Source organism: Cottoperca gobio, chromosome 2 (assembly GCF_900634415.1).
Source record: "Cottoperca gobio chromosome 2, fCotGob3.1, whole genome shotgun sequence".
Lineage (NCBI taxonomy): Eukaryota > Metazoa > Chordata > Actinopteri > Perciformes > Bovichtidae > Cottoperca > Cottoperca gobio.
Window position 1 is genome coordinate 1871191 of NC_041356.1, and position 12426 is coordinate 1883616.

Genomic DNA, 12426 nt, shown 5'->3' on the forward strand with positions numbered 1-12426 from the left:
AAACCAACTCACAGCTGGAGGGGCCATTGACTACACGGGAGCTACAGGCTGCTTTGCAGAGCATGCAAGGATGGCAGGCTCCCGGTATCGACTACCTCACTGTTGAGTTTTTTTAATGTAATTTGGGACATTTTAACAACAGACCTATTTTTGATGTTTTTAACGAGAGTCTGGCCTCTGGTTCCTGCCGTAGAGCAGTGTTACACACTTCTGCCTAAGAAGGGAAACCTGCAGGACATTGGTAACTGGCGCCCGGTGTCTTTGCTGTGTGTGGATTACAAACATATGTCCAAGGCCCTGGCCACCAGTCTGGAGGGGGTGGGGGGGGGGAGCAGGTAATCTACCGGGACCAGACCTACAGTGGAGGATTTTATACAAACCTCCCCTCAAAAAGCGGACTGCCGACCTTCAGTGGAAGATTTTACATGGTGCTATCACTTCCAACACTTTTATCTCTGTTATTAATCCTGCTTTTTTTTTAACAATTGTCTGTTTTGTAATCTACGTGAGACTGTCTTCCATGTTTTTACTGAGTGTAGGAGACTCACAGAGTTCTTCTCTCTTTTAACATTGGTCTTTAGTCTGTTTAATGTAGTTTTTACTGAGAGTGTTTTTTATCACATGAGCTGCCTACAAAAAAGATATCAAAGAAAAGTTGCAGCTCCTAAACTTCCTCTCAGGAGAAGCCAAAATGGCGATTTACATAGGCAGAAAGAACAGAGTGGATAACAAAGAAGGGCAGGAGGCGAAAGCGTGTGGCTGTGCAACATTAGAGCAAGACTCTGGCTCGAGTTCAGGTTGTATAAACATACAGGAGATATAGACACTCTTAAACAACATTGGTGTTTTAAAAATAATATCTGTTCCATCAGTGATGATGAATTTCACTTTGCACAAGTTTTTATTGGATAGTTATTATTTTCTTTTAACCCTTTGATACACAAGCTATACAAACCCCTTTCTGCGCAGCATGGGTCGAGGGTGACCCGTGTTGGCCTGTGGTGTTGTTTTGTGCACGGCTAGGTGTTTCCTTTGTTTCCTTGCTGTGTTTTTTGGGGATCGATTTCTTTGGTCATTTGGTATTCCAGTTGTTCATTAAATGTCTTGGTTGTCGTGGGTTGTTGTTTTCATTTTTCCCTTTTCTTCATTTGATAGCTGGAATATTTTTTGTGTTGCTGCATCGGGTTTGCACACACGGGGCGGGGGTGGCTCGTGTGTGCTGGGTGTGATGGGGGTGGGGAGAGGACATGTTATGATAATGATATTGTTGGGGATGGTTATTTTGGAGGTAAATTGGACCGGGTGGTGCATTTGATGTTTGGGGTTTTTGGTTGTCGCTGTGTCGTGCTCGCACATAGCATTCATCATACGGCCAGTGATGCGTGTGTGGGTATGGCGGACTGGCAAGTGGAGATTTCAGATGTTGGATGTATTGTTTGAACGATTTTGGCCCATGTGTGTGTGGACCTGATGTGGTAGTGCAGGAACTGTTTTGGTTTGTGGATTGAGTGGGGGGGAGGGGGTGGTGATTTGTGGTGATCGAGAACGTGATATTTGATGAATGATTGGAATATTGAATGATTGAATGAGTTGATTTCCGGGGTGCAGCGTGGAGGCACTCACACGGGGTGGCATTGTAGGTTGATGCGGGTCATTTTTGGCCCATGTAGTGCCTTAGAAGGGTAGTGATAAAAAAAAAAAATGTATTCAAAAAGTAGGAAAGGAAAAAATTCAAATAGGAATTTGTGATGATAAAGGGTTAAATATATAGTTATTTTTAGCACTTTATTTTAAAGTAATTGTACAAATGAAAAATATGTAAATAAAGTGTTTTTTGAAAAATCAAAAAAATCTCTCGCTCTCTTTCTCTCTCTGTCTCTCTCTCTCTATATATATATATCTCTCTCTCTCCCTCGCTCACTGCCAGTATTACGTCCCCTCCATCATTCTCCCACTCCCATTCATCCACTCCAGTCAACTATTATGAAAGCTCAGACTGGTCAGCAGTAGAATCTCTGTTGACCGTTATCGTGTAAAATATACGACACAGATAACGCAATGTACAGAGGAAAAACAGCAATGAGAACAAGGTCTTCTTTACTTATGATGTTTCTATTAAACAACAAAATATAGTCAGAGCCAGTTTTCCACAAGAATATGTCAAAAATCATCTTGCAAGGTTGCATTGTCTCTTTTGAGCTATATCAACAGATGATTCAACATTGATTCTGAAATTGTACATACATTTTCTACCACAACAACTTAACATTCCAGTCATTGATTTATACATTTATGTGCTGCTATAACAGCATCTACCCTTCTATTTTCAGTCTTTCCACACAATGTTGAACCTGGCAGCAGAGAGTTGCTCCCAATCTGACACAGGAGCATCAGTGAGGTCCAACAGTCGGGCTTCTTCAGTCTGTGTTGCAGTTCATCCCAAATGTGTTGGATGGGGTTGCAGTCAGGGCATGGTGCAGGCCAGTTCTTTCACACCAAGCTGTACACAGGGGTATTGTCATATAGAAACAGGAAAAGGACACAAGCATATGTACACACACTGCTTGCATACTTTCCACCGTATGCTATCATATAAATGGCTTGACAAACCATTTGTATTGATCATAAATCATTCTGGGAGGAACTCTTGTAGACAGCTAAATGAACTGTAATGTAATGTAATGTAGACCTAATTTGATTTCATATTCAGTTCAGGTGCTTTCATTGTTCCAGTGTGTATTACCTTCTTCTGGTTTGTATGATGTTAACAATAAGTATATTGTTAACATCATATATTATATTATATATTTTCCAGCTTCCAAGTCAATCAGATGACTGAGGGTCACAATCTCTGCAACCCAATCATGTCAATGACAGAAGTTAAAACAGCTTCTTTGTCTGCTGCTGTCCGCTGTTATTTCAGTGTGAGATAGTTGCACTCTATTCACCTCTGGTTGTCATCACAACCAGCGCCCATGGGTCCTTCCACTGAGCTCATCAGAAGCCACGCTGCACATCACATCCATTCGGTTCTTCAGCATTGCTCTTCAACACCACCATTGACTAGACTCCATCGGGGGATATTCCTGTACAGCTCATGCCACCACTCCATCCATCCATCCATCGTCTACCGCTTATCCGGGATCGGGTCGCGGGGGCAGCAGCTCCAGTAAGGAACCCCAATCTTCCCTTCTCCGGGCCACATCCTCCAGCTCCAACTGGGGGATCCTGAGGCGTTCCCAGGCCAGTGAGGAGATATAATCTCTCCACCGAGTCCTGGGTCTTCCCCGGGGTCTCCTCCCAGCTGGACGTGCCTGGAACACCTCCCTAGGGAGGCACCCAGGTGGCATCCTTACTAGATGCCCAAACCACCTCAACTGGCTCCTTTCAACGTAAAGGAGCAGTGGCTCTACTCCGAGTCTCTCACGGATGGCTGAGCTTCTCACCCTATCTCTAAGGGAGACGCCAGCCACCCGTCTGAGAAAACCCATTTCGGCCGCTTGTACCCGTGATCTCGTTCTTTCGGTCATGACCCAGCCTTCATGACCATAGGTGAGGGTAGGAACGAAGATCGACCGGTATATTGAGAGCTTTGCCTTCTGGCTCAGCTCTCTTTTCGTCACAACGGTGCGGTAAAGTGACTGTAATACCGCCCCCCGCTGCTCTGATTCTCCGGCCAATCTCTCGCTCCATTGTCCCCTCACTCGCGAACAAGACCCCGAGGTACTTGAACTCCTTCACTTAGGGTAATGGATCATTCCCTACCCGGAGTAGGCAATCCACCGGTTTCCTGCTGAGAGCCATGGCCTCAGATTTGGAGGTGCTGATCCTCATCCCAACCGCTGCACACTCGGCTGCGAACCGATCCAGTGACTGTTGAAGGTCACAGACCGATGATGCCATAAGGACCACATCATCTGCAAAGAGCAGCGATGAGATCTTCAGGTCACCGAACTGCAACCCCTCTCCTCCACGACTACGCCTCGATATCCTATCCATGAAAATCACGAACAGGATTGGTGATAAAGCGCAGCCCTGGCGGAGGCCAACATTCACAGGAAACGAGTCCGACTTACTGCCGAGTATCCGGACACAACTCTCGCTTTGGGCAGTACAGGGATTGGATGGCCCTCAAAAGTGACCCCCTCACCCCATACTCCCGCAGCACCTCCCACAGTATCACCCGGTCATACGCCTTCTCCAGATCCACAAAACACATGTAGACCGGATGGGCGTACTCCCAGGCCCCCTCCAGGATCCTTGCAAGAGTAAAGAGTTGGTCTGTTGTTCCACGACCAGGACGGAATCTGCATTGTTCCTCTTCAATCAGAGGTTCGACTACCGGCCGAACCCTCCTTTCCAGTACCTTGGAGTAGACTTTACCAGGGAGGCTGAGAAGTGTGATACCCCTGTAGTTGGCACACACTCTCTGGTCCCCCTTTTTAAATAGGGGAATCACCACCCCGGTCTGCCAACCCCTAGGCACTGTCCCAGACTTCCACGCAATGTTGACGAGGCGTGTCAACCAAGACAGCCCCTCAACACCCAAAGCCTTCAGCATTTCTGGACGGATCTCATGAACCCCTGCGGCTTTGCCACTGTGGAGTTGTTTGACTACCTCAGTGACTTCCATCAGGGAAATTGACGATCATCCCCCATCAGCTTCCAGCTCTGCCTCAACCATAGAGGGCGTGTTAGTCGGATTCAGGAGTTCCTCAAAGTGCTCCTTCCACCGGCCGATAACCTTCTCAGTTGAAGTCAGCAGGGTCCCACCCTTGCTGTACACAGCTTGGATGGTTCCTCGCTTCCCCCTCCTGAGGTGCCGGATGGTTTTCCAGAAGCACCTTGGTGCCGACCGAAAGTCCTTCTCCATAGCTTCTCCGAACTTCTCCCACAGCTTCTGACACGGCAGAAGCTGCCGCCCTTCTAGTCCTTCGATACCCTACAACTGTTTCCGGAGTCCTCCCGGATAACATAACCCGGAAGGACTCCTTCTTCAGTCGGACGGCTTCCCTGACCACCGGGGTCCACCACGGTGTTCGAGGGTTACCGCCCCTTGAGGCACCTAAGACCTTGAGACCACAGCTCATCACCGCAGCTTCAGCAATAGAGGTTTTGAACATCGCCCACTCAGGTTCAATGCCCCCAACCTCCACAGGGATGGCTGAAAAGCTCCGCCGGAGGTGTGAGTTAAAGATCCCCAGGACAGGGGCTTCCTCCAGACGTTCCCAGTTCACCCGCACTACCCGTTTGGGTTTACCAGGTCTGTCCAGAGTCTTCCCCCACCCCTTGATCCAACTCACCACCAGATGGTGATCAGTCGACAGCTCCGCCCCTCTCTTAACCCGAGTGTCCAAAACATGCGGCCTCAGATCAGATGATACGATTACGAAATCGATCATTGACCTTTGGCCTAGGGTGCTCTGGTACCACGTGCACTTATGAGCATCCTTATGTTCGAACATGGTGTTTGTTATGGCCATTCCATGACTAGCACAGAAGTCCAACAACAAACGACCGTTCGGGTTTAGATCATGGAGGCCCTTCCTCCCAATCACGCCTCTCCAGGTGTCTCCATCGTTTCCCACGTGTGCGTTGAAGTCTCCCAGCAAGACTACGGAGTCCCCTACTGGAGTCCCCTGCAGGGCTCCATTCAGGGTCTCCAAGAAGGCCGAATACTCAGAACTGCGGTTTGGGGCATAGGCACAAACAACAGTCACAGTTTCCCCCCCCATAACCCGAAGGCGCAGGGAGGCGACCCTCTCGTCCACCGGGATAAACTCCAACGTAGCGGCGCTCAGCCGGGGGCTAGTGAGTATCCCCACCCCGGCCCGACGCCTCACACCTTGGGCAACTCCGGAGAAGAGAAGAGTCATGCCACCACTGCCTCCTAATATTAAAGGTGCAATGTGTAAGATATGATCAGCATTTTAGTTTAAATTATACAGAAAATTAACTAACATTATCAACAGACTGTAGAGAGGTAACAGTCTATGTATTGTGTTGCAGAGATATCTACTGAAGTTAGCATGGTAACTGACTAGCGCGGACCCGTCCAGTCCACTTGTTCCTCTAGAGGCGATAGTGAGTCACTGTAGCTCCAGTCTGACCTCAGTATAGAGGGACAAGAAGTACAGCTGCCCCGAGGGCTTGTAAATAATACATCCATGGTCTGTGTGCGTTCGATAGTGTGTTTATAGGATTAAATTCAAAGTGGCAGAGAAAACGACTCTTACCCTCGCCTCGTCTTCATCGCTGTCAGCATAAGAGCGTACAGCAAGGATGGACGGAGCTTCCAATATGCCACCCTGCTGGGACTCCCGGTGCTGAGCTGGAATTTTCTGGTTGAATCCGAGCCGCTAGCTGTAGCAAACTAATACAACTACAATATAAAATACAAACATAGGGTAACATAACAGGCTTTTTTTTTTAAATTAACTGATGACTGTAAATTTAGATAGTATGGACCAGCAGTAGGGGTGCAACGCTTCCCCCTATTTCTTTGGAGCAGGTGGCTCAGTAATACACGTTGCATCTTTAAAGTAATGACATCACGATGGGGTCTAATCACCAAAAACTTCTCTTATATTTCTTAAGCTTTTCTATTGTGCAATATTTCAAATAAATAAATAAAATTCCTCTTTAAGTCTCTTTTCAGCTGGAAGTTAAAGAGAAAGAGACAAATGTAGAGGAAATATCAGTTGTGTGTTACCACTGAAAAATGTCAGACAGATTTCAGTTCAAATGTTAGTTGATGTGTAAGCCATGAAAGCAGTTTAAGTGCTGAAAAAAAGAAAGATATGAATGCTGCTGAATAGAGACAGATAAATGGTCTTAAAATGTCAGATGCCATGTAAGTGGTAAAAGTAGTTGTACAGGAGACACCAGTTGCTGAAGTAAGCACACACGGTTGAATCTGCCAATAGACTTGAGATCGATATAAATGAAAAGACAAAGAAAGTAAGAATGGATCAAAGGGAAAACTGTTATAAATAAATCAATAGAAAAAAGAGGAAGGAATAAACAAATGTACTTGCATTTTACAATGCGGAAGGCAAAAGGCACTATCTCGAGCCAGAGTTTTCCATTTATGCTAATAGATCCCCTAAATCCTACACACTGGTCCTGGTAAATGTTCAGTATTATCAGTTACATGTTCTAAAAGTTTAAAAAGCAAAAATACTGATTGTTGAAAAACAAACTGTCCTTGGCAGCAATATTCTTATATTTGACATCATTAGATTGTTAATACTGATGCATCAGTATTAACAATCTAATGATGTCAAATATAATGTACAATACAATACAATACAATGTGTACGAAACATTTGACTGATGTCGAAGTGGAGTTCAAAGTGAAATGCTCGAGTAAAATATAAGTCCCTTTTGAAATAGGTGAGTACAAGTAGGCTTTAATTACTTTAAAGCAGGAAACAATTATCATACAACTGATCTGATTAGTTGATTCACTTGCAACTCGTCCTAAACAAATAGTTCATTAATAGCAGCTCTTTTATTTCCCACACCAGATAAACGCTGCAGTCGTGCGTGCAGCGGGATACCAGTGTTTGCCGTTTTCCCGCCCCCTTTCTTTTGGTTTCGCCCAAACTGGCCTGGGCAGGCGCTCCTCAGCCATTAACCCTCTGCTGCTGCTGCTGAGGATGAGGAGGATGAGGCTCTGTAGCTCTGAATGAATCCACAGTCAATGGCCCGCTACTGGACGGCTGCGCGATGAACGCATTCGCTTTTTACCGTCCAGTGCCTGGATTGACTATGATTATGGATATCTTGTATTTTCTATGGATACTGCCAACGGTATGGGCTGTCGAAGGTAAGCCGGTGTTCAACTCTTGTGGGAATGTGAATGGATGAATTTGTGGACGGCTACAGGAGCAGCAGAGCTCCATCATTAATGGAAACAGACTATACTATGTTTTAACGGCGTTTTACAACAGGGAGGACTGCTGTAAAACAGTTAAGTAGCTCTGTGTGAGATCACTGTACTGTGAAAGACTGAGGATGAAAACATGTTTGGAGGCTTGTCTGGAATTAATCTGCTTCTCTGGTTTTTACTCTGTATTTGACATCATTAAAAGCCGCCGGGAACATCGATCATTTGCTCGGGTTGTCTCGACTGGTTTGAACATGATGTGCTGCTATTATTATTATTATTATTATTATTATTATTATTATTATTATTATTATTATTATTATTATTATTATTATTATTATGCCTTTTATTATTATTGTTATTATTTTATTTTATTTTATTATTATCACTGTGTTATAATGATATTACATTATAGGGAACAACCGTTGTATGTAGCTCTGTAACTGGAGTCTTTTGGAGTGATTTTGGAGTACAGTGAATATAGCAGGCACAGAGTGAGATAGACTAGAGAACTGATGCATATTTAACATAATAACCTTCCCTATTTACCCATGCACAACCTCGTTCTGGAACCTCCAGGGATCAATGCATCCAACCTCATCCATAAAAGTTTTAAAGTAGGTTTTGATTTGTCCAGACTGGAGTTGATTAAGCAATGTAGATCTCCTCCAAATATGAAATAATAAGAGGTTTGAGTAGGGATATTGGAGATAACGTGTTTTTTATATTTATATATAATACAAATCTGCATATCAGGAAATGATCAGTGAATGTGCACGCTCCTGTGTGCTTGCTCATGTGACCAAGTTTCATTTTGATGCCATGACTTCTTGAACAGGCTCTCCACTGGTCGTAGAAAGCATTTGCTTCTTCAGGTCAAAGTAAACGGATCCTCTTTAAAAGGGGACACGCAGGCGCAGCAGGGACGGGCTTGCTTATGCCTTTGAGAGCAGTTGTCTCTCCTGGGTTTGAGCCTGATTCCGCAGCCATTTTAGCTAACATTCCAGATAGAGATATACTCACTACATCCTCTAACTGCAAGTCATCGTAAGTTCAAGTGAAGATCCCAAAGTTTAGATACACCACATATGTCTGGCTGAAATTGGGGAGATGCTAATATATTGCTACACAATATCTCTAGAATGTTTCCATTTGACTGCTTGATGCAGCCATAACAACACTTATTAACTACTACGTACATACAAGCAGGTGAAAACAAAGATGCACATATAATCTTATATAAAAAGCAACAATGGATAACAACATACAAAGTCTATATATAAGTATATATACTGTATACTGTGCGGTTTCTGTGAGTTGTAAACAAAAATACAATGGTGCAAAGAAATACATATTGAATGATTTATTCATTTATGATTATTTGTGGGTGGTTATGTACAGAGTAGGCATACATGTTTATCTACAGGCCCTGTCACACATATCCGCATGACAGAAACGTATGCCGGTGCATACGAAGATTTGTCAGAGTCCAAGTACGACCAACTTTTCATTGAATCGCATCGGAAAAGTGAACATATACAGATACGCATGTCTAACCTATTGATAGCTTACCTACATATAGTACGTAAATACCTACGTGAATACCTACGTGACTACGTTAGAGGAACGTTAGATATAGGCTACGTCGGCTGACGGTGAACCCTACAGCCAATTTATTGATAACGATTGGATACCCTTTTCCTACCCTATGTTAAGATTATGCCTGACGACGGAGTAATTTATTAAACGTGTTTCTACAGTACAGCTAGCATTCAGCATTTTAGCCGTTCTCCAGCATCAGCATGACGTGAACCATGATGGCACTTTTCCAGCTCCGTTGGCCAGACGCTCTGATACGTTTTAAATATGTAAGTGATAAGCTATCAATGTTTGACATACGTATAATAATTCGTTATGTATTCGTTATGTAAACGTCAGCTACAACACCGCTGTGGAAAAGTTGGACGTATTTGGACTCTGACACATTTTGAGCTAATTTTCATATATGGCGGCATATGTTTCTGCCATACGGAACTGTGTATGTCTGGCGTGTTTGCCGTATCGTATGCGTCCTTCAAACGATTACAATTTACCCCTAATTTATATCAACCTATTGCCGATATTTCGTATGCGGCAGCATACGTTTCTGTCATAGGGATATGTGTGACAGGGCCTTACAGTAGTGCTGCTCAACTAATGGAATATTAATCAGGATCAAGATTTTAGCTTCCCACAATTAAATGAACATGATCAACTTTGACGTTTAAAATGCGTCCGCTCATAGAAAACGTTCCCGAATGTTGTAGAAGAGTGATATACAACAGAGACAGACGGGCAACACAAAGCTCCACTGTATCAGGTGAAGAAGACACTTGTGTTACGTCTTATTTTGATGAAAGGATTAGTACATTAGCAGGTGTGTAGCACAACATGGAAGTGAAAGCAGTTCTCTGTTTATTTAAATGTGAAAGTGCAATAAAAATCAATGTATAATAGTGATCTCAATTTGACCAGAATAATCCTGGTTATCATTTTTAATCGTGCAGCCCTAATATACAGTAGCCTATATACAGTGCAGTATGCTTGGATTTACATTTGACGATAATGATGATATGCACATGTTCAAAAACAGTGTGTGTCTCTCAGCTACACAATACATCATTTGTAGATAAGTGTAAGATATATGACGAGTGATGGCATGTGGAAAGAAATTGTTCTTGTGTCTATTCACAATGTTTAGTAATATTGAGTGTGTGGAAACAGCTGCATAATGTCTTCTATAGCTGCAGTCACGTGATCTGTGCTGGCTGTGTTGTTGTTTCTATGCAGAGTGCTGGTTTAATATAGAAATCAACTTTTACCTTTTATTCAAAACTCTAAATGGCACTTCAAAAAATCAACACAAAGCTGTATACAAACTGAAATCTCTCTCACTAATAGAGAATCTGCTAATGTGAGGGTATTCACAGTTTCTCTCAGGCTGGAAGCCTGATTATTTATTTGCCATCATCAGAGGACATGCTGCTCGAGCGATGACAAATTGCTGGAGGGCTGGAAAGTTTTCCCAATCTTTCACAGCCAATGAGTGTTTTTGTATTGCAATGTCAACAGTGTTGAAGCAGTGCTCATATGTGCTTGAAAGCTCTTTTAACATCCCGTCATCCTCAAACTTGATCTCCATTCACTGCCTGTTCTCTGGAAGCGTCCTACACTTTCGACCTGGGTCTAGTTTTAATGAAGTGAATCTTAATCTTCCAGCATACAAGGATATTTTAGATCATAGTGTTCTTCAAAGGGAAGTGGAACACCAACTGAAGCCCGTCAGCTGAGCTCAGTGTTAGACCTCACTGACGCTCCCTGCAGTCAGGTTCAACATCTGGTGCAATGCTATAGCAGCACTTCAATGCTCAATGTTTCGGAATTATATGTACATCATATGGCTGGAGTGTTAGAGTGTCCGCATTTTTTTGGCCATTTAGTTTGTAACTTCAAGAGTTGGAACAGGCTGATACAGGCTCAGAAATCATAAGAAAACTCCAGCGCCTTCGTCAGGGAGTTTTCTGTCCCTGACGAAGGCTTGATGTTTGTTTTGAGGTGTAACATGACTTATATGCCATTACAATAAAAGCATTTACATTTTTTTTAAAGAGAGTGCTTTGGAGTTGTCTTGTGATGTTTGGATCCAAAGAGCACCTCAAACAAACACCAGGCAAGCAAACATGTTTTAGGTTGATACAGATGTTTGAAACAAAAATATATGCCAGACATTTAGTGTTATGGGTCATGTCAACCAACATAACAAAGACAATTGCAATCTATTACAAATTTCACAAAAATGCAAGAGGAAATGGAAGTAGTTCACCCCAGAAACCACTTGGTGGTGTCATTTGAGTATGGAAATGTTCTTGATAAAGTTTTTGATGTGCCAACAACTTTTATATCCAAATTTTATAAACTATTTGGAAGCCAAACTAAAAGTCAGAAAGTTAAGTGCAGTAGCTTGAGGTTGAACTGCTTTCCTTGGAATAGATCATATGCATGTGACGTCACGCTTATTTCCCAACCCGGAAGTCAGCCATGTTGGTTGGAATACACGACCAAGACTGCGGCCGTTCACGTGTGAGTTGCTGCAACGCTTCGTAATTTTCTTTGTATTTAAACGTCTAAGATTGAAAGAAAATGCCAATCTTGTGCGCAGTGTATAATTGTGGTAATAACGCTACTCGTGACCCAAGAGAAACGGTTCTTTAGATTTCCTAAAATCATCAAAAACAACGATCCACAAAAGAGGGATAAATTACTGTCTACCGAACGCCGTAAACTGTGGTTTAGCAACATAAATCGTAAGGATTTAACAGAAGAAAAAGCACCTATGTGTGTGGCGTCCACTTTATATCTGGTAAGAGCTCATGCTAAAGCTATGTTTTCAATGTTTACGTTAAACATTTGTGCTTATGATATACCCGAATACTGTAAGACCTTACTTCTCCATATCGCTGACTGGTAAATAAGGCACTTTCTTTACATGTGATGGC

At 43.2% G+C, this 12426-nt stretch overlaps 1 protein-coding gene across 2 annotated transcripts in view; it reads left to right on the forward strand.

Moving 5' to 3' along the window:
* Positions 1-7682: 7682 nt before the first annotated feature.
* ephb2a (eph receptor B2a) overlaps positions 7683-12426 on the forward strand; it is a 60447-nt gene continuing 55703 nt past the window's right edge. For both annotated transcript variants that reach the window (XM_029449234.1, XM_029449241.1), the window contains exon 1: positions 7683-7831. In XM_029449234.1, coding sequence (XP_029305094.1) covers positions 7732-7831 — 100 coding nt within the window. In that variant the 5' untranslated portion in view covers positions 7683-7731. The remainder of the gene's footprint in view (positions 7832-12426) is intronic.